This window comes from Cicer arietinum, chromosome 6 (assembly GCF_000331145.2).
Source record: "Cicer arietinum cultivar CDC Frontier isolate Library 1 chromosome 6, Cicar.CDCFrontier_v2.0, whole genome shotgun sequence".
Lineage (NCBI taxonomy): Eukaryota > Viridiplantae > Streptophyta > Magnoliopsida > Fabales > Fabaceae > Cicer > Cicer arietinum.
The window spans coordinates 30,787,528-30,810,498 of NC_021165.2; the positions used below are offsets into that span (position 1 = coordinate 30,787,528).

Below are 22,971 nucleotides of genomic sequence, written 5' to 3' on the forward strand. Positions count from 1 at the left end.
ACAAATAAAAATGCACAATATTTTTGAGTTGGTTGTTTCATCTAGAGATAATGGGGTTCCAACACTTAAAACAATTGTGAAAATAATCTTCGATGGTCAATATTCCAAGATTGATGCTTTGTGTTTCTTACCAAATCTAAATTGAAATCTTTTGTCTAATAGAAAATTTAAAGAAAACCAAGTTTCAAATTCCAAATTTAAACTGTTCGAACACTTTGCGAATTATTGAGAAAAGTAAAGGAGAATCTATAAAATCTATTCCCGAAGAGAAAAATCTGCCATGCACCAATTAGTTTCCACAAGAACACCATGAAAGCGGTTTAGACAAGAACGCCATTGCAATCTTCATGAAGTATTAGAACTTAATAAAATTACTTGTAAAAAAATTAATTACATTGCAGAACCCAGACATACTTGGTTTGGTTTGACCCAAAGCATTGCAGTCAATCGTGGATAAACAGAGTCCATGAATGCATGGCATATCGGGCTAATACATCCATTCATTTTTTTCATTTACCAACCAAAGTCTCACTTTGCTAACTTTCTATGTTCAAACAAAAAACTCATATATTTTTCAACACTACAAAACAAACTCTTCCATCCCTTTTGCATGTCTAATTTTATTATATATTTATTATCTTCTATACAAAGGATTTAATGCCACTTCTACAACCATAAAAAACCTCTTAAGTCTTAAATTCTTAACCTTTTTCCATTTCTCAATCAATAATGGGTTTAGTATTTGGAAGAATTGGAGTTGAAACACCAAAATATGCCATAATAAAATCCACCCAAAACTACGAAATCCGAAAATATGCACCATCTGTAGTAGCTCAAGTAACCTACAATCCATCACAATTCAATGGAAACAAAGATGGTGTGGCTTTAAACTTTTAGTTGATTACATAGGAATTTTTGGTAACCCACAAAACTCAAAACCTCAAAAAATCGCTATGACTTCTCCGGTTATCACAAGGGAAACAACTTTACCAGAAAAGATTGCTATGACCGCACTGGTCGTTACAAAGAATGGCGATGCGAAGAATACAACGGTGACGATGATGTTTACTCTGCCTTCTATGTATGGAAAAATTGAAGAGGCACCTAAGCCTATTGATGAGAGGTTTGTGATAAGAGAAGAAGGTGAGAGGGTTTATGGAGTGGTGAAGTTTAGAGGTGTGGCTAGTGATGATGTTGTGAAGGAGAAGGTGGAGAAGTTGAGTTTGAGTTTGGAGAAAGATGACTTTAAGGTTGTTGGGGATTTTTTGTTGGGGAGGTATAATCCACCTTGGAGGACAATTCCTATGTTTAGGACTAATGAGGTTATGATCCCAATTCAATCAACGTGATGGATGGAGTTTTAGGACTAAGTGCTTGTTCGATTTTATGGTGAAATTCATAGTCAATGTGATTTTACAAAAGTTATAAATAATAGTTTATGTAAAATCATGATGATTTACGTAATTATGTTTATCTTATCACTAAATCAAACATCAATTTAGAGTAAGATGCTGTGCAAGTTTTAAATAAAGTTGTTAAATATAAATAATGAGTTGTAAAAGAATGAGGAATAAATTTATTAATCAAGTAATTAGTTTTTGAAAGTTGTGTATTTATTATATTTTGACAAATATATTTATGTAGTTTGTTCTAATGTGATATGTCTTTTGGTAGAGTAACCTATCATTGTAGTATTTGAAAGTGAAGCAAGTTGTCACTCTAATTTTTGACTCAGTTAATAATTCAAATTAAAACTCGAATCATCAAAATAGTCTCTAAAAAATTCAACTTATTATCATAAAAGTCATTTAGGGGTACAACTTAATGTTAAAATAGTCTATAACTATTTTAACGTTGAGACTAAACTGATTAATGTTTTGATAATTTGAAGACTAATTTGAGTTTTTGACTACCCAACACACTAAAGTGATAACGCTCTAGACTTCCTATGATTAAAATTGTGATTTACCCTTACCTCGTGATGTGTTGGCCATTATGCAACAATAGGGACCGATTTTCTCATTAGCTTTGAATAGAAAAGCAATTGAACAATAGAGATATCAGTTCAGTTTATAAGCATGTAATTTTCTCATTAGTCAATTATTTGTATCTATTCAGATGAAAAGGGATAAATAATTTATAACATCATCCACTTTAAATGGTTTGAGAAACTTGCTGCAACAAAGAACCTGATTTTACTTTTATTTTTCATATAATTTTTCTTCACTCTGCATTTAACAGTAGAGAAACAAATAAGGAATTTACGGTAAGACTTGCTGACATCCCACATGCATGGAATTTTGAGTGCAAATGCTATATAATGTGATGAAAAATATTGTTAGTTCAAATGGCTGAAGTCAAGTTGACAATATACATGGATTAGTTATTCTAACAAAATCTTAATACTGTTCATATATAGGGATTAGTCCAAGTTGTATGAGTAATATTAAACACAGTTTCAAGAGTGATAATAGTTTTTTTTGAGCAAAATTACATGTATAATTTTTTAAGTTTAACTTATTTCTTATTTAGGTCATGTGAGTGTATTTTATTCCGATTTGGTCATTTAAATTATATCATATTTGTATTATTATTTATTTATATCAATTTCGATAACAATTAGTTCAATTGAAAGCTTCTGATCATTTCTTGTTTTTCTCTACAATAATTTAAATTCATATATAAACAAGGTAATAATTATTTATTCACATAATCAATATCTTTAACTTCCTTCATATGAAAGTAGCTTGGATAGTCAATTTGTTGCAATATTTTGATTAAATCATAACATTTTATGATAGTAATTTGAGAAAAATTTCAAACTTAAAAGACTACATGCGTAATTTAATATACCTTAAAGGCTAATGATGCAAAAGAATGTAACTTAAAAGATCGAATTAAAAAAAAAAATTAAACTTAAAGAATCAAGTAAAAATTGAATTAAATTTAAAGAATTAAATGTATATTTTTAACTTTTTTTTCTTCTTACTTACGTTATTAGAATATATATTATTATGTGAAATTAGTTTTTTTATTCATTATAGATACTTTTTGTTAGTTGTAATTATTATAACGGTATTTCTAAATCAAAAAATGACTAAAAATTACCAGATAGTTAGTTAGATGGACAAAGAATAAGAGAGGTATAAAGTAGGAGGTGACTAATTAGATTAGCAGAATGATTATTTAATAGTTCAGTTTTATCAAACTAAACTGAATATGACTTTTATATTAATAACTTAATATTTTGTTACAAACAATATAGCTTATAGAACTAATAAAATATATATTAAATTCACTCATAATTTACCAAGAAACTCCATAGATTGACGAAAAAGGATAGACAATTCCACCCAGCATAGTTTTAAAAGATTATTTAGGAATGGTTATAGTAAGAACACCATTCTCCATATTTGTCTCCATTTGATCCATTTGAGCATCCTGAGGCAATCTAAATCTCGTCATAAACTTTCCAATGTTTGGCTTCACACGATCTTTTTTCTCAATGTTTCTCTCTCCTCTTATATGAAGAATCCAATCATCTTCAACCTCTACTTTCACTTCCTCTTTCTTCAATCCTGGAAGGCCAATCTTAAACTCATACTCTTCTGGAGTTTCCTTCCACCCCACATCTGTGCTCCCAATTGCGGAAAATTCTCGAGATAACTCAGCAATGGAAGCAGAAACTGTATCATCGTGGGAGAATGGATCATCGTTAATATTAATGTTGCTCTTTCTTCCACGGATGAACCTCGGAATTCGTGACATTTTCTCTTTACTGCTGCTCTCTTGGATGATGTTGGTTGTTATATCTATAATGTCATGTGCAATTCTTTCATTATATATCAACAAGAGAAGACGTGATGAGGTGTTTAAAGTAATTAAAGAGCAATTTAGCATTCCGCATTAATGTTTACAAATAATGTAATAAAATCAAACTAAACAGTAATTGATCTCTTAAATCTAATTCAAATGAACACCATAATAAGACAGAAAATCAAACAAATATGATAATAAAATGAAATATCAAACAAATATTTATCTCAGATGACGGAAACAACAAAAAAATACGAAAGAAAAATTTGATTTATATAGAAATCACTTATTTAAAATAAAATAGTAAAAAAAAAAAGAATAATTTTAAGTAAAAAATCACCCAACTTCCAAGCAATCCATTTATTTGAGAGAATTATAGTTCAGTTATTTTATTGATAGTAAAAGATAAAAAAAAAATCGATAATTTATACTATAGAAAAATAGAAGAAGAAAAGATGTAAGATAAACAAGAAATTTATTATACATTAGGTAAAGTTGCAAACTAAAATTAATTTTGTTTTTTGTTTTCATCCCTATAATTTATAGGTTTTTTATTTTGTTTTTACTTTTGTTAGTGTAATTGCATTTTATTTTGACTTTTTTTTACTACTAAGTGCTTGTAGAAAAATTGAAGAAAATTATAAACCACTAATAATAATTTAATATATAAAATCATGCATTGAACAGATGTTTATAAATTTAAATTGACATTTTATATTAAATAACGTTCGATTTTACACTAATACTTGTATATATATAACACTTTTACAAATACACAAGAGTACATATGTATGAACATTTTACTTCAATATGTAAAAGAAAATATTATTTTTCAATAGTTTTACTTAAAAAAAAAACTTTGATAATACTTTATAGTAAATTTTTAAATAGTTTAATATGATAATATCGACCTTAGTAAAGTAACCAACAATCGTTGTTGAGGTAAAATATGTTATAAAATAATGCAATCTCCATAAACTTGATTTAACTATAATTTCTTAATTCTAAAAGTTTATTCATACATATAAGATTTTCATCCAAAAAGTGGTTTCTAATTAAATAAATAAAAATACATTTATGACTCTCATTCCCAATATCATCTATCAGAACTGAACTTCTCCCAAACCTGAACTTCAAGACTCATTAATCTGTAATAACTGCGATTTTGCAAACGCATGGACAAATCAGTCAAACACAAACAACGAAGGAGATGAGCTTCAAAATCATGTTAATAGTATAATATAAGTAAGGAGAACACACAATTAATCATAAATGAACTGTATCATTACACAAACATTTTTCAAGAAAAAACATAACATTATAAAGTCAAAATCACTCAAGGAAAATCAATACATTTCACTATAACATTAAATCATATAAGAAAAATTATTATCACACACGACACATATTAATCACAACAAAACAATCATAAGAAAATGCAATGCTATGCATGAGCTTAGACTCTAATTCATAATGTGGTACCATTCTAACTCTGAAGTACTTGGTTAGGAGGCTTGATACTATGCCACCATCCCGATGGACGGACAATTCAAATTGGTCATGTCCTCATAGATCCCCTCAACTCAACCTAAAACACATATATGCGACAGTCGAGGTAAACATCTGTTGCATGGTAGTTCCCAATATTTGGAGTGCTGCCTCTAAGTCACATATGAATTCCCCACTCGAATACCTCTAAGGTCTAACAATCTTGCCTTAAGGCTCAATAACAGACCGCCACGATCAAGCTCATTCAGTTGTATTTCCCCAAAATCAATAGGCTTGTCAGACCCTACCTATATGATGACAAAATAATATTCACTTCACAAATTCTTAATATTTATTTTCTCTCCCGTTGACCCATGATACTCCATTAAGACCGTCATCTCAAACACAAATTGGAATCACAATTATTTCACCAACTATGGGGTTACTTCAATATTCCCATCATAAATTCACAACATCACTATCATTAATCGTATCTCATCACATAAATTCATTACAATTTTATAGCAACACTATCATCAATCGTACATCATCACATATACTTGTCACTAATTTATAACATCATTGTTATTAATTATACATCATCATAATCACATAAACTTATCAAAATGAATTCACTTTTTATTAACACATCACATAAACTCGTTGAATCAAACATATACATAAAATTCATTCGACACTCAATATCACAACAATATTAAATAGACACATTTAACGAAATTAAATCAATCAACACCTTATAAATATTTCTATTCCACTTTTTATTCTCACAATTTTCACACTTGCATATCAATTAATTTATCTCTCAAGGGCTACTGCCGTACGTAGCAAGCCCTAGATGAATCGTTGAAAAATACAGTTTTCCCGTTCATCTCACAATATATTATACTCGTGAATTCAAACGCTCTCTCACCCCTTACCTTATTTCGACGCTTTCACACAAGAATACAATTTCACGAGCAAACAACATTTGTTCAGTGACTATTTGTCCTTCAATCGATCTAACTTGACAGTTTATGGGTAAACGTTAAAAATAAATTATGAGAAGACATTCTAAAACTAATTTCAAAATTCGGTCAAGGAAACTTACAATAAATTAGAAAACCAATCAGTGGATAATATAACCATTTTTCACACGATCGTTTTGGCGTTGGTTCACTCAAATCGGACTTACGATGAATAAGAACGGTGCAAAATAAGAAATTGACAAACAGAGAAGTCGGATATTTTAGAGAGAATTTTGAATGGCTAAAGATATGGAAAAACATGTTTAAATAACTAACTAAATTAGTGAAACAACATACTAAAATTTGGATGAAATCAGACAAAGTTTTCTAGAACAGTTATCGATCACCGATGTCAAATGATAGGTTGTTGTTGTTGTGTTTCTCTTTGGCTTTACAGCTGCCGTCCAACTCCCTTCCCCATTTTTTGTTTGTTTTATTTTATTAACAATTAGGTTCATGGGTCAAACCCATCGGTCTATTTATTTATTTTTAAATAAAACTAATAATTACTAAAACTAATGTTTTAACATTTTTTTAACATGATTTAATTACTAAATATTACTAATATTTCCAAAGTAATATTTTATAAAATAAAGTAATTAATCTTTTTAAATATATTAATAATCAAAACCCTCATATTCAAAATAATCACCCTAACGATACTTTTTATTTTATTTTAAATACTCACATTAAAATACTACCATCATTAGAGAATATTCAAAGTTATAAAATAAATAAGTATAAAATCAATAGTTTATGTTAATTACTAAATCATAGTAAATATATATATATATATATAATCACAATGTCATAACAAGTATATAAAAATAAAGAAAATCAAACACAATATCCCTACTATCCCAAGATAATTATTAAAAAAAACTAAAAATAGAAAATAGTTATAAATAATTGAAATATAACTGCGTGCATATTTAAACGTAAAATCGCATAAAATATTTTTCTTTAAAATATTACACTAAAGTACTATTATTTTTAAAAATTATATCAAATAATAAAATAAAATATTTATTATTTATATCGCACATTTAATCTAATATTTATAAAACTAGCATATCATATAAAGCACCTATACAACAAAAATTAATCCCAAAATCTATTAACATATATTATAAAATAATTTTAACGTCAAATTAATTATTTAAAATCCTATTTAATTAATAAAATAGTTTATTATAAAATTTGAGGTGTTACATTCATCATTCTCAAAATTGAAAGTGTTCATCATCAGTTTCGTTAATTGAAGAAGTGAGGATATTCATTAATGACAATCAAAACATAAATGACAAAATGTACATCATAGTACAAAAAAACATTCTCATATGACACAAAGAGCAAAAAGAATATTTTAAAAGGGACAAATTGTCACTATATACGTGTGCAAAAACAAATTAACTCTTTATGAAGATTTAATTATATTTTTTAGTCATACTCGTGCATATTCTTTAGACTTGAAGATGTTCAAACACAAGGACGTTGAGTAGAGAATGTTATGTACTATAAGTACAAATGATAACTCATTGCAAGCTCACACATCTACCTTACAGCTTATGATAGGTTGTATCAAGCTGTCAAGAGGACGATCGAACTCCTCTATCATGTTCAAAACAGAAGAGGATATCTTCATATTGATGAAGATATTTTCATACAAAGTAGATGATGATCATAAATATCTTCAAAGAAGATGATGATTATCCATAAAGAAAAGGACATTCAAGCAGCATATTCCAACACATTGGGACATGTGTTCTGGTTATATGTGTCATTTACAACAATAGGGAGCTATCCCAAGTCTATAAATAAATTATGCTTTAAGTTGCAATCTCCAAGAGACTACAATCAAACATATTTCACTTCCTTAAGTGTAAAACTATCAAATTTCTCTTTAATTATCAAGAAACACACTACTACTCTTTGTCATAGATTTTAGGATCAAACTTTTAAGTGTGTTCTTGATTCAACCTATTTCAATAATAGTATTGTGATCAGATCCAAAACAAATCATCAGTATCGTCTTATGATAAACATAATCAAGTTTATCTAGTTGAGATAAAACTTAAGTGACTTGTTTTTAAGTATTATCAAGTTGGCTTAACTGCAGTTTTGATCCCCTTATTTTAGCTGAATCGTGAAAGTAGTCCCCCCCATTTTATTTCTCCTCAATTTTAGTCCCCCAAATCAGAACTTTGGTATAAAACTTGATGAAATTTCATTTTTTTGCATTTATTTAAGTCATATCATGTCTCAAGATCTCGTTGTGCAACAATTATACATGAAACCTATGATCATAAATGGTGTGGTGTGACTTCAAAAAATGTCACTTCATCAAGTTTTGGATCAAAATTCAGTTTGGGGGACCAAAATGGAGGAGAAATAAAATGGGGGAACTACTTTCGTGATTTAGCTAAAATAGAGAGACCAAAACTGCAATTAAGTCTATCAAGTTTGTCTAGTTAGGAGAAAATTTGAGTGATTTATGTAACCTGTTAAGACTAAAATACAAGTGTATAGTTATGTTTTATTTTTATAACTTTATAAATAAAAAAATGAATTTTTAATAACGTTATTTTTTTAAATATACTTTCATCCAAATTTAAATTTTTTATTTTTATTTATTATCATGTCACTCGTTTCTTTGAATATTTTATTTAATTAATTTGGTCAAATTGTAACTTTTCTTTTCATTATCGATTATTATAATCTATTACAAATAATAGAATAAATATAATATTAAATAAACAAATAATAATAAATTTTTTGGGCAAAAAATAATCATAACTTAATAAATATTTTTACACTGAATCTTCCCAAAATACGAGTAGATTCATCATGTTTATATAACATTCTTAGGTTTTATCTTAAAAAAATAGTATTAAAGTATAAAAAATTTAAGTTCACCGAAATGATAGGGAAACGACTCCTAAACAACCCAACTCTGTTTTGTTTGTTGGATTGAACTAGAGTCACGTTACTAAGAAGGAATTGGTTCCACACCCCTCAAATTGCAAGGGGAAAACAAATAAGAGAGTGTATTTTGTAAGAAATCTCATTAGCGGTCTGCGACTTATGAGAAGATATAATTGAGTTGCTCAAAGATCGGAAAAGATAACAAGAAACTCACAGTTGTAAAGAAAAAATTGGAACACACAAACGTGCAAAAAAGAAGCATGAAGAGATATTCATTATTCTTAGAAAGATTAGGGATTATGGAGTAGGAGAGAAGAAGAAATAAGTCTTATATGTACTTTTGTTATATATTTTTATGTTTTAACGAATAAGTTGAAGTATTTTTTTTTTTGTTCAATTGAGAAATGTACTTTATTTAACTAAGACATGTGAGTTAAAATCATTTTTCAAACGAAGTTATCATAAAAAAGTTACAATTTTATTAGAATTAAAGATGTATTTAACTTTATTTTATAACATAAAAAACTATGTATAATACAAGATAATGAATATTTAATAATATAGAAATTATATCTAATATACATAGATGAATAGTTTATAACATAGACATTATAACTTTCTTTCTACTAAATAAACAAGAATTAATATTATAACGATGTAAATTACTACATCTACATAGAAATAAATATTCTATGTAAAATCATATTTACATCTCATATACGAGAATAAATATTAATAGTTGTGTTATGTTTTTTCAAATCTAATTAGTAAATCAAGAGAGTTAATATTCTATAACATAGAAATTGCCCTTATACGAGAATGAGTATTTTACATAAAACAATATTATTATCTCATATTTACAAGAAGAAAATATTTGAACTATATTCTATAGATATATATATATATATATAGATATAAATAATAAAAGTAAAAAGGTTTTAGTACTAGACATCAATTTCTACACATATACAATGTAATTGACCTTTGTCATCCACTAACGGTTGTAGAATATGACATAATATAAATATATATAAGGAACCTCTTCCTATATAGAAAACTAGATCTAATTTTAAGGAACATTTTCCTCATGTGTAATTAATTGCTTGCTTATTTTTGAAATTATTTATTCTACTATGAAATTGCTTATTAATTTTTGCTCGGGTGATGTAAGTTGGAGATATTTGCACCGGTGTGCTTGAATGGTTGTCGAAAAAGAATTAGTAAGAGAAAGAAAAAAAAAAAAAAAAGCAAATTTATATGAAATAATTGTATAATTTTCTTTTTTTTAATAATTGAAAGGAATGTATCTATCAAGCAAGTCCCTTCATTGTATCTTTTATTTTTTACACAAACAATAATATATTTTTTGGACAAAAAATAATTACATATTTAATAAATATTTTTGTATTGAATCTTCTCAAAACACAATTAGATTTATTGATATAATATTCTTAAATTTTATCTTAAAAAATAGTATTAAAGTGCATAATTTAAAGGGTCACAGTTAAAAATCTTCATTTCTTATAACAATAATATTCATTTCATATGTCAGTCTTATAAATGCACAAATATTTTATTAATTTAAAAAAATAAACTATGTTTTTTTTTTTTTATAAATTAAAGTCGATATTTCTACAAATCACTCATTATTAGTAATTAGCGTAAAATAAAGAAATTATTATTGCTATTAATAATTACCTTAATGAAATTCTTAATTAAAAGATAAACCAATCTACTACCTAATTTAAGAGATATTCAAATAAATCAATAAGAGAAATAAATATTCCTTTTATAATTATTTATTTATTTATTTTTATTATTTTCATTTTATATTTTAGAATATTATTATTATTCTATTTTAAAATAAACAACAAAAGTATTTTTGAATTAAATTTAAAATGTCTCACAAATTATTATTTTTTTATCTTATTATTTATTTAAAGACATACTAGAACATATAAAAATATAGCAACAAAATTAAGGGTCAACAAGTGTATTTTAAAAGGGGAATTCTAGATTATGTTTTTTTTTAAAAATAATGTATAAATTATGTACAACCAATTAAAATAAATCACCTATACTTCACTAAATCGTGATGGATTTTAAAGAATTGTTGATAACTTGCGACAATTTTTTAGAGACAATCTAGAGTTCACTATTTTAAAAATATTCTGAAAAAACAAAAGAATTTTGTGTAAGTAAAAACAAAAGAGAAAAGTTCTACTAATTCTAACGAAACAAAAACAAGTATGACACAAATGGAGTCATGGATAAATGGAGTCCACAAACAACATGGGTAATATGGCAAAATAACAACCACTCATTTTATAAACAAAATCCGAATCTCTAATTTCTAAATGCTAACCCCTTCTCAAAGAAACTCAAAGTCATGTCACCCTCATAGAGTTCTCAACATTGCTAACACTTCCATCACTTACATGTCCTTGTTATAAAACTCTTAAAAAACTACTTATTTATACTATTAATTGATCTTTTTCATTAATTTGAGATTGGTCGGTTCACATTACACCATTGTAAAATTATTTGAAAATTATCTATATCGTTGATTTGAGATCAAACGTAAAAAATTAATAAATGCGTCATGGGGTTATTGCGTGGAATTCAAATCCCTTATCCGTTGTTATATAAAGGATTGAAAGCCACATCTACAACCCATCAAAATCTCCTACCAATATCTTCAAACTCTCATCAAACCCTTTTCCATTCTCAATCCCTAATGGGTATGGTATTTGGAAAAATTGGTGTTGAGACACCAAAATATGAGGTAATCAAAACAACACAAGATTATGAAATCAGAAAATATGCACCTTCTGTAGCTGCTGAAGTCACATATGATCCATCAGAATTCAAAGGCAACAAAGATGGTGGATTTATGGTTTTAGCAAATTATATTGGAGCTTTAGGGAACCCTCAAAACACAAAACCTGAAAAGATTGCTATGACAGCACCAGTTATCACAAAGGAAACAACTTTATCAGAGAAGATTCCGATGACGGCACCGGTTGTTACAAAGAGTGGTGGTGATGAGACAAATAAGAAGGTCACTATGCAGTTTATTTTGCCATCTAACTATGGAAAAGGTGAAGAGGCACCTAAGCCTATTGATGAGAGGGTTGTGATAAGAGAAGAAGGTGAGAGGGTTTATGGAGTGGTGAAGTTTGGAGGTGTGGCTAGTGATGATGTTGTGAAGGAGAAGGTGGAGAAGTTGAGTTTGAGTTTGGAGAAAGATGGTTTTAAGGTTGTTGGGGATTTTTTGTTGGCTAGGTATAATCCACCTTGGACTATACCAGTTTTCAGGACTAATGAGGTTATGATTCCTGTTGAATGAATATGATAGATGTTACAAAGGTTTCTGTACTTTCTGTTATTCTGTTGTTACTTCTTCATGTTGTTAATGTTTATAACTTGAGAATATGTTGTAGTGATGAAGACTGTTGTTTTATTCAATTTACACAATAAAATGGCAAATAAATGTTCTATATGCTTGTAGTATCTTTTTTCCTTTTCTTTTCCTGAAAAGTTTAGATGAGATAACTTTCGCCAAATAGCACTTACTAGATACATGAAAAATTTAGATGAGTTAGATTTCAAAAATTCAGTTAACAATTACAAGATACATACACATTATCTGTCAACAAAATCTTCGTATTGGCAGGGGATTTAATTTCATTCATACATTACAAAATTCAGTTTTCCTGGAATCCAAATTCTGGTGCACATATTTTAAACCGAAACAATACAAAATTCAGTTTTCCTGGAATCCAAATTCTGGTGCACATATTTTAAACCGAAACAAGTGTGCTGCTAAGGGTTTCAAATTTTTAAACCAATGTTCCATAGTTACTCATTTATCACGAACTAAAAAAACTAAAGCAAGCTGCAAGGTTTAAAATTCAGTCTGCAGACACAAGTGTGGTTGCAGTGCCGAGGTTTTTTATGACTCTGCAATCGTATTAGTATCGTAATTTGATCACAATTTTTTGCAATATCAGCAATCGCGATAAGGCTGCGCTGTAGTTTAAACATTTGTGAATAGTTCAAAAGTACTTGTACATGATAGTCAAGAAAATTTCAATACTGATACAACTGAACTGATAAATTCTGCAAATTATAATTATACTCAGTTGAATTTTCATAGGATTGTAAACTATTGCCGGAGCATAAAACTTTAAAATCTTTTACATGTTGTACAACACAACAGAGATTCAATGTCACTCTCGATTCAAGTTATCTATCCAGTGAAGAGTTTAATTATAATAGTGATAATATTGAAAAGAATAAGGGGAAGTCTCAAGAATTGACAAGCGTAGATGAGTCCTATAATTTGTCCTTTAAGAGAATTCCTTTGAGGTCCTGTCATTTCTGCCAACGTCCATCCTCTTCGAGCAAGGAACCGGTCCTCGTTCAAAATTGCCAATGCATTTGCAAAGAGAAGAAACCCTTCTAGCAAAGTCCAGAAACCCATTTTCTGCAAGCAACACAAAGGGTGTGGACCTTAGTACTAAATAAAAAAGAAAGATTTTAAGTTTGCTAATTGTATGTGATATGAAGAAAAATCCTTTGAAGTAGAGTTATCTCTCCTAGTCTCTTTCATCATTTAATTAAATTGTTCTTTCTTTTCATTTTTTTCTATCAACTTTCCAATTCTTTTCTCCAGAAAACACAAACTAGTGTCACATTATACACAGAATGTACATTGTAAGTAAAATTTGTCAATCATGAATTGCAGAAAATGGTCTATTTGATCAAATTCCGCTACATTACAATGTTGTAGAACCGCTATTAGACAACATTTTGAACTAAATAACGTATCGAAGAACTAGCATTTTGTTCAAATACCACTATGCTATAGCCGCTATTTGACAACACTGAGCAAAATTGGCAAAAATACAAAGAGATGTTGTGAAGATGTTCCTTCCCTCTACAACCATACATAAACCTCAAATATGAGAGTGAAAAAGTGCAAACATAAATTTAAAATATTCAGATGAATACAAGTAGTTCTAAATAATCATATCTCAAAACCAACCTTCAAAACACTAGTAAATTAAATGCCAACTTATGATCACTTCAAAAAGAACTCAAAAGTCCAATCAAAAGCATAACCCCTTCAGGTTCATCACCTCAAATCACAAATAGAAAACAAACAAATTTCATAAGCACAAACCATGCAAAATAGCCCCCCAAATAAAAACAGATCACGGAGTACAATATGAACCCCATTCATCAAAACTCAATCCCCTCCATATAACCAAAAAATTTCATTAAAATTAATTTTGTCCCATCAACAAAATTAAAAATCACAGCAAAATATACCCCAATTATTAGAAAAATAAAGCATATGAATTCTTAGACTTTCAATGGCACAAGACACTCCAATTCTATGTCACAAAATCACCTTAAACAAGTTGCATAACATTTCTGGTTAAGAATAAAATTGCTTATCTTCAATCCCTGTAGTTTACACAAATATAACTGATCCTAAATCCAACCATGCATGAAAAATAAAATCTTTTTTTTTTATCAGTGAATTACAAGGATTCAACTTCTAGAAAAAAGCATGCAAAATAGATCAAGGAACAAACATCTCAGACCAATCAATCTCCATAAGTTTCATCACTGAAAATCAAACTAACTTAAATTATACTTTTACTGAAAATCCTATGATCACTGAAAATCCTTTATGATCACTGAAAATCCTTTATGATCTCTAATATAAAATATGACAAATTTTATTTCCAACACAACAAAGTAGATTTTCTCCCCTGCAAGTGTCTTAAATATGACTCTTTTTTATCAGAAGCAAAAATCAGGAAATTACTACATTCTAAGATTACTTAAAATCCAAAATCAAATGCACAAAAACTTAATAAAATTGTCAAATTTATCCAAAATACCAAAATTCATGAAAATAACAAAAGTATGAGTCAACGGGTTGCAAAGTTGATATGCTACCTTACATTGAATTTCTCACAAAATTCTCCAACAAGTTAATCAAAAGAAGAAGCAAAAATTGATAAAATTAAATAATAAAAATAACGAATATAAGAAAAATTAGATAGAGTTTGTCACCTGTGTTAGAAAAAAGGGAAAGGTGAAGAAGAAACCTACGAAGTGTTGAAACTAAAGCGAAAAAATGTAAGAAACGAAACCCACTCTTTCACGAAAGAAGTTTCTAGAGAACGATATCTAACGGCTTGAAACGGCACTTTGCGACATGTCTGCGTGAATATGTGTCCGTTGGATTAAACGTCTACCGCGTAAGCCATGAAGCAACACGCACTCGATCTCTTTTGCTGACAGGTCAATCGTTTTATCGTGGATTATTTAGGTTAAGCGTTCGAGATATATGAAAAATAATTATGATTGGAAGCATTTTAAAGGATTTTTTGTGATGAAAAAATCTTTTGATATTTAACGTTGATTTTTAGGTAATTAAAATAAATTTTGTGATATTTAATTAGGATAATTTTATTTTTTAAAAATAATTAGAAATTTAGAAGTATTAGTGTGAAACTCGTGTTGTACGAGTATATTGTGTTTGTAAAATAATTGAGTAAATAAAATAATTTAAAATTACATTGGGAAATATACATTAAACAATACACATGATAAATTTATTGATTGTATTTTTAAGTTTTTAAATAAATAAAAAAGAAAAATGAATACAATTCCCACAACAAAGACATATCAAATAAAAGAAACACAAAATAGAAAGGATCTTATATGTTTTGGTTAATCACTTATAATCAAAATAGCTTCTCCAACTATTTTGGATTGTAGTAGGGTAAATTTGAAGAATGTGTTAGGAGACTATCAAACATGAAATATCACTTTCTTTTATCTCTCATTGATTTTTATTTTTAACTTTTATAGATTTGACTTTTTTAAATAACAAGTTAGTGAAGTGAGTGGATTCATATTGATATTATAATTATCTATGATTGGTTATGGATATAAACAAAATAGCAATAATTTATTTGATGATAAATGATTGATATTATTCTTTTTATTCTCTAAGCTTGTTTAGAAAAGTCAAATCTAACTTTTATACTCCAAAAATACTTTATTTAGCATCACAAATGGTTAGTTATAATCACAATGAGTTAAATTGATTTAAGAAACTAAAACCATAGCTCCCAATAATTCTAACATTTCTAAGATAAGATATTTTCTATTTATTCTCTTCATTTTACGTCTTCATTACTATAATTTTAAAGAGTTTTGGAGTGTGTAAAAATATTTGAGGCCACCAAATGTCAAATTATTATATTTTATATTTCTAAAATTTTAATAAAGAAAAAAAATAGAGAAAAAATAAAATAGAGAGGATCTTAACCCAACATTCCCACAATGATAACAATTAACAAACATTCATTTCACTTATAAAAATTACAAGTTAACTAAATAATAAAAAATTAAAATAAAATTTCTAAAATCAATGGATTGATTGTTTCAATTAATTGACAATTCTCTATAATTATCTAACCTATTTTTCAAACTAAAATCACCATATTTTATTTATTTCGTTGAACGTTTAATTTTAATTATATTATATTTGAGATCATTGAAAAATGATTGATTTATTTTGCTTCGTGTGCAAATGCATATCAAATTATATTAAAATTGAAAAATGTTATTTGAACACAAATAGTTGATATGTATATATTGTTGATCGTGTTAATTGAAACACCATATTAATATGATGAACAATATTTTTTTTATTTTTGAAAAAAAAATCAAATTTTTTCAGTTTTTGTAAAACAAAAAATAATTAATTTTTGATTAGTGATATGTTTTTGTGATACATATACATGTTTATACCATTAACCACTTTAAATATTTCATTAACCACTAAAGTATAAATCATTAACCACTTATTTAACATATATTTCATTAACTATTAAAATGCAAGACATAAACCACTTTAGAGCATGCAATTTAGTGGTTGAAAAATACTTTAATGTCATGAATTTTAGTAGTTAATTAGATATATATTTAAAAAGTGATTAATGACATAAATTTATTTATTGTGTTACAATACTATTTTTATTTAAAAAAAAAAAAAGATTTTTGTAAAAAAAAATAATTGTGAACAGTACACAACATACGTTGTTTGTGTCCACTTATATATTCCAATAACACAACTGTTCAAAATCTACTCTATAAACAAATGACTTACAAAATCATATAAAATACACGTGGCATAAAAATATGTCACCAAACATTTATTAATTTCACATTTTTCAAAAATCAATCATTTTTAATGATATTTAGTGAAAAAATGTCTATCTTTAATTCTCATATAACAACAAAGCATATTTTATTCTCAGATAGACATAAAGACCAAATCATATTTTATTCATTAGCTATACGTGACCCACTAGATAGTCGTCTATTCATTTAATTGTCATAAACAACAAATTTATTTAAATGAAACACATTTTCAAACAAATTTATTGTGATAAACTCTCATTTACGTATTCAATCAGGCCATAAAATTATTACTTATTTTGAATTTTTTTTTTTTTGAACTAGTACTCCTAATTCTGATTGGTTATCATTTGATGTCGAAAAATTACACTAATTTTATAGTACAACGGTGACATTGATTTTTGAACAGTTTCATATAAATGATTTTTAAAAAAATGGTATTTCATGTCACAAATGTCATGATCCCTTTAAATATTTTTTAAATAATAAAAAATTAAAATAAAATTTCTTAAATCAATGAATTAATTGTTTCAATTAATTGATAATTCTCTATAATTATTCAACTATTTTTTCAAACTAAAAACGCCATCTTTATTTATTTCATAGAATATTTGATTTTAATTATATTACATTTAAGATCTTTGTAAAATGATTGATTTATTTTGCCTCGTGCGCAAATGCATATCAAATTACATTCAAATTAAAAAATGTTATTTGAACACAAATAGTTGATTAGTATATACTATTTACCGTATTAATACGATGAACAATATTTTTTTTATTAGAGACATCTTTGTGTGGCACATGTTCAATTGTTTTCTCTTATGATTAAAATTGAACCATATTGTTTTCTCTTATGATTAACATACATTAATCATACAATTGCATTCTCTTATGATTAAAATGAAACTTGTTCAATTGCTTATAATAATTTGTGACTAAAATTGATTTATTACTAACTTCATTAAGACCACTGATTCTGATTCATACTAGTTCAATAAAATTATTTATTACTAAAATCATAGAAAATACAAACACTTGATAGTTTTTCGATCAAATTTAACAATTATTGCACCATAATAAAACTATAGAAAATACAAACACTTGAAAATTTGCTTCAGACACTGAGATGGACACCACCACCACCACATGATTTAGTAAATTTAAAATATCTAATGGATTTAATATATTAAATTTTCTCTTGAGCATTTATAATTAAATTATGTTTGAGCAATATTGAAATCTCAATATCATTTCCAATGTAACATATTAATGTAATATTTTGAAAAAAAAAATAATCCTTTAAAAATCAGTAATTTAAGAAATTATATTTAAAATATTTAGTCTATCATATTTTAGTCTTCCTCAATAAATATTAAATATCTTAATTCATTAACTAGTTTATCATAAAGTATGGTTGATTAGTAATAAGCAATTAATTAAATGAAGTTAGTATTATCTCAATGAAGTTAGTAATAAATTGTCAAAAAACGATGTCGGAAGGTGGAAGGTCGGTGGGATGATGGCAAAATCAAAATCGTTTTGGAGATTTAGGGTTTTTGAGAGTTGAGTGGATAAAAATCGGATAAAAACCAAATCCAAATAAAAAACATAAGTGGATATCCAACTGATTGATAAATAAATCATATTATAACCATATTATTTTAACTGAATATTTAAAATGAATTTGAATCCGCTTTTGATTTGGACCTCATAACCGGATTTTTTGTACAACCCTAAAGACATGAACCACTTTAGAGTATGCAATTTAGTGGTTGAAAAATACTTTAATATTATGTATTTTAATGGTTAATGAGATATAATATATTTGATTGGTTATCATTTGATGTCGAACAATTACATTAGTTTTATAGTATTACAGTGACTGAGATTTTTGAGTTTCTAGTTATATTGGCATGATTTTTTTGGAAACAATATTTCATGTCATAAATGTCACGATCCCTTTAAATATTTTTTTAAATCAATTTTAATCAAAAAATCAATACATTTATTTTAAAGTTAACCGATTGAAAGTGTATTTTATAGTATCCATTTTGCAATAATCGACTTAACTTAAATGTCACGGGCTTTTGTCTATATATTAAGAAGTCATTTGTATCAATTCTACCCATACACATGGCTTCTAGAAATAACAATAACATGGCCGACCAATCCTTCTTCTGTATACCTTATGATTTATCTTTTTACCAGACTCATTCTTATCAAGAGGACAAGATGAGTGCATAGGTGTACATTTAGGCTTACATTAATTCATCTATATTAATTTTCCTAAGTAATTCTTTTGTGTATTTGTTTTGATGAATGAGTACACCATATAGGCTTTGATGAATTTGGATTCCAGAGAAGAATTTTAATTCTCCCATCATGCTCATATCAAATTCATTCTTGGTAGAGCTTATTGTTAGTAGAACCAAAAATGATATCATCAACATATATTTTGACAATGAGAAGGTAATTCTTAGATGGTTTTCTAAACAAAGTAAATCATTCTTTAATAAGATATTGCTTAGTCTATTATACCAAGCTCGTGAGACATGTTTCAAACCATACAAGGATTTCTTTATTTTGATAACATAGTCTAGAAATTCGTTATCTTCAAAGCTAGGAGGTTGATTGACGTACACTTCTTCATTTATGTAACCATTTAAGAAGGCGTTTTCCCCATCCATTTGATATACAATGATTGTATTAAAGACTTCAAATGAAAGTAAAATTCTAATAGTCTCTAACCTTGCCATTGGAGTTATAGTTTTAGTGTAAATCAATACCTTCGTGCTGACTGTATCCTTGAGTTATAAGTCTAGCTTTGTTTCTAACCACTTCACCTTTCTCATTTATTTTATTCTTTAAAATCCACTTGGTTCCAATTAACTTCTTTTCTTTAGGCTTGGGGACAAGATATGATACATCATTTCTTTTAAATTGATTTAACTCTTTTTGCATAGCCATTATCCATCCATAATTTAATAGAGCTTCGTCTATGGTTGTAGGTTCAATTTTTGATAGTAGTCAAAAGGTAGATGTTTCTTTAAAAGTGGATATGGTTTTCAGAGGATTATTGGCATTTCCTATTATTTGAGAGTTTGGATGAGAATATTTGTATTTCCATCCAGGTTTTGATACTTTATGATCTTGATTTGTGGGTGGTTCATTATTGCTTGCTCTTGAGTTATCAAGAATATTTTCTGATTCATTGTAGGTTGACTTCGTTGGTTCCTTTGATATATTTGGTTCCTCTATAATTTTTAGATATGCAAAGTCTATATATAGCTTTGACTTTTTATGGCCAAACTTTTTGTCGTTAAACTTTACATGAATTGATTTATCAACAATCAATTTTTCTTTGTTGTATAGTTTATAAGCTTTAGACCTCTTCGAGTATTCCAAAAAAGTGCACTTTTGAGATTGTGAATCAAATTTGTCAAGATTTTATTTGGTATTCAAATTATAGCATATGCAACCAAATTGATGAAAATATGAAATGTTGGGTTTTATTCATTTCCACATTTCATAATGAGTCTTATTAAGGATATATCTAATATGGATTTTATTCTTAATATAACATGTAGTGTTCATTGCTTTTGCTCAAAAGCACTTGACAACATTCATTTCGTGAATCATGGTGCATGCGATTTCCTAAAGAGATATATTCTTTATTTCTATAATATTGTTATATTATTGTGTTCTAGGAGAGGAAAAACTATGTAAAATTTCATTCTCTTCATGGAAGTTTTCAAAACGCTTCTTTTCAAATTCATCCCCATGATAAATACGAATTATTGCAATACACAAATCTTTTTCATTTGACACTTGTTTGCAGAAGGTAGTGAAAACTTAATGTGACATCATTTTGTTTAAGAATCTTTACCCATGCCCATCTAGAATAGTCATCAACAATAATTAGTACATACTTTTTGTTAAGACAAAATCTCAACTAAATGTTTTGATGATAATAAAACAAAAGATTAATTAAAGATTATTAATCATGATTCTAAATGCTTTAATATTTAACATGTGCATTTGAGTGTGTTAAAACAAGATAGGTATCAAACATCACAAATCAGTCCTCATTGAAATCAAAGAAAGCAGTTCTGGAAAATGAAGATTGATCTTGAAGCAGTTCTGGAAAACGAAGATCGATCTTGACTTATTGATGAAAAATGAAGAATGATCTTCGTTTATGGCATAAACAAGGATAATATGTTTCCTTGAAAAAGATCAATCCTGGAAGCAATATTCATCTTATACTCTCATATAGATTCAACAAAAGATCAATCCAAGTCACATTTGTTCCAAAATTTGAAGAATCAAAGACATGCTTCAATAAAGGTATATCACAAAGATCATTCTTCTTATAAAGCAAATGCAAGTACAAGACTACAAGTAGCAAAGTACACTACTGATTTGAACTATTCTAAAGCCTAAACACATAACAGAAAAGCATGTACTCAAGGCTAACCTACTGACACAAATCACATAGTACAAGGCTAGTTCATCACAAACCAAAAGATCAATCCTGGATCGATCTTTTGATGCAGCTGATCAAACTTGTTTTTGGCAGAATTTATCCAACAACTTTTTCATGACAGCTGGTCCCCTTCCAAAGACCACATGAGCTGTCCTAAGCCTTCTTGAAGTCTATAAATGCAGCTGCAAGTTGAAGAACAAAACACAACAATTAGCACCAATCAAAAGATCAATCTCTTCGATCATACTCAAGTGTCTCAAAATCTTTCTTATAGTTTGTTGTTTTGTTTTAATCTTTGTGTTGTAATCATTTACAACTGAGGTCTATTTACAAAATATATTTCTCAAACAAGAGTTGAGTAAATATCCAGATTCTAAATAGTCTCAAAATCCATCACTTTGTAACTCAAGGTTGTTTTGTCAAATCTTGAGTAAATTGCAAAAATCCTTTTATGTTTTGAAAGGTAACTTGTTAAAGCCTTTTCAAAACAGTAAGGTAGAAAGAAGAAATCATTTCTAGGTAGAAGGGTAGGAATTGTGTAAAGATCAAGATTGATCTGTGATAAAAGTGTAATCACCAAGAACAATATTTACTTTGAGCACATAGTGGAAATCTCACTCTTGTGAGGACTGGACGTAACCCGTGTTTGGGTGAACCAGGATAAAATATCTGCGTAATCTCTCTATCTCTATCCTTGTTTATTTTATGCTAAAACAAATCATATTTTGATAAAATTGATTTTACTGTTTTGAAGCAAACCAAGATTGATCTTTAACAAAACCAAGATCGATCTTCATCACTGCCAAAATCTTATTTTTAAAACAATTTTTTTAAAAAGGGACAATTATAATTCAAACCTTCTTCCTTATAATTGATATTTCTACTTCAATTGGCATCAGAGCCAGTCTCTAAGATTTAAACACCCAAAAAGTGTTAGAGCAAAAGATTCAGGAAGAAAAATGTCAAAAGCTAAATACATAGCTGAAGGAGGGT

At 27.6% G+C, this 22,971-nt stretch overlaps 3 protein-coding genes and 2 pseudogenes across 6 annotated transcripts; 3 read left to right on the top strand and 2 right to left on the bottom strand.

The window, feature by feature from the left end:
• The first annotated feature begins 649 nt into the window (after positions 1-649).
• On the top strand, positions 650-1,417 carry LOC101513201 (heme-binding-like protein At3g10130, chloroplastic; annotated as a pseudogene).
• A 1,887-nt stretch (positions 1,418-3,304) lies between these two features.
• On the bottom strand, positions 3,305-3,797 carry LOC101512875 (18.5 kDa class I heat shock protein-like). The gene has a single exon (XM_004506645.3). The coding sequence runs from the start codon at positions 3,766-3,768 to the stop codon at positions 3,373-3,375; it is 396 nt and encodes a 131-aa protein (XP_004506702.1). The 5' UTR covers positions 3,769-3,797; the 3' UTR covers positions 3,305-3,372.
• A 4,234-nt stretch (positions 3,798-8,031) lies between these two features.
• Positions 8,032-9,634, top strand: LOC113787009 (large ribosomal subunit protein eL36x-like; annotated as a pseudogene).
• Positions 9,635-11,635: 2,001 nt separating this feature from the next.
• Positions 11,636-12,756, top strand: LOC101489984 (heme-binding-like protein At3g10130, chloroplastic). The gene has a single exon (XM_004506587.4). The coding sequence runs from the start codon at positions 11,857-11,859 to the stop codon at positions 12,601-12,603; it is 747 nt and encodes a 248-aa protein (XP_004506644.1). The 5' UTR covers positions 11,636-11,856; the 3' UTR covers positions 12,604-12,756.
• Positions 12,757-13,289: 533 nt separating this feature from the next.
• Positions 13,290-15,506, bottom strand: LOC101489454 (uncharacterized). Of its 4 annotated transcripts, none has more exons than XM_012717519.3 (2): positions 15,348-15,506; positions 13,290-13,743 (listed from the first exon to the last, which is right to left on the bottom strand). In XM_012717519.3, exon 2 carries the CDS (start codon positions 13,738-13,740, stop codon positions 13,507-13,509), a length of 234 nt encoding a protein of 77 aa, XP_012572973.1. In that variant the 5' UTR covers positions 13,741-13,743; positions 15,348-15,506; the 3' UTR covers positions 13,290-13,506. The 4 variants fall into 4 exon arrangements, with proteins under 4 accessions (XP_012572973.1, XP_073226415.1, XP_004506642.1 ...); XM_073370314.1 differs by having other exon boundaries at positions 15,231-15,350; XM_004506585.4 differs by lacking the exon at positions 15,348-15,506 and adding an exon at positions 14,305-15,205.
• Between the last annotated feature and the right edge of the window lie 7,465 nt (positions 15,507-22,971).

Excerpts from the sequence above, each read along its gene's own strand:
- LOC101512875 (XM_004506645.3), bottom strand. The coding sequence starts at position 3,768 with ATGTCACGAATTCCGAGGTTCATCCGTGGAAGAAAGAGCAACATTAAT.
- LOC101489984 (XM_004506587.4), top strand. The coding sequence starts at position 11,857 with ATGGGGTTATTGCGTGGAATTCAAATCCCTTATCCGTTGTTATATAAA.
- LOC101489454 (XM_073370313.1), bottom strand. The coding sequence starts at position 14,210 with ATGTATGGTTGTAGAGGGAAGGAACATCTTCACAACATCTCTTTGTAT. Across the intron at positions 13,744-14,114 it reads ATAGCGGCTATAGCATAGTG|AAAATGGGTTTCTGGACTTT; the intron begins GTATTTGAACAA and ends TGTTGCTTGCAG.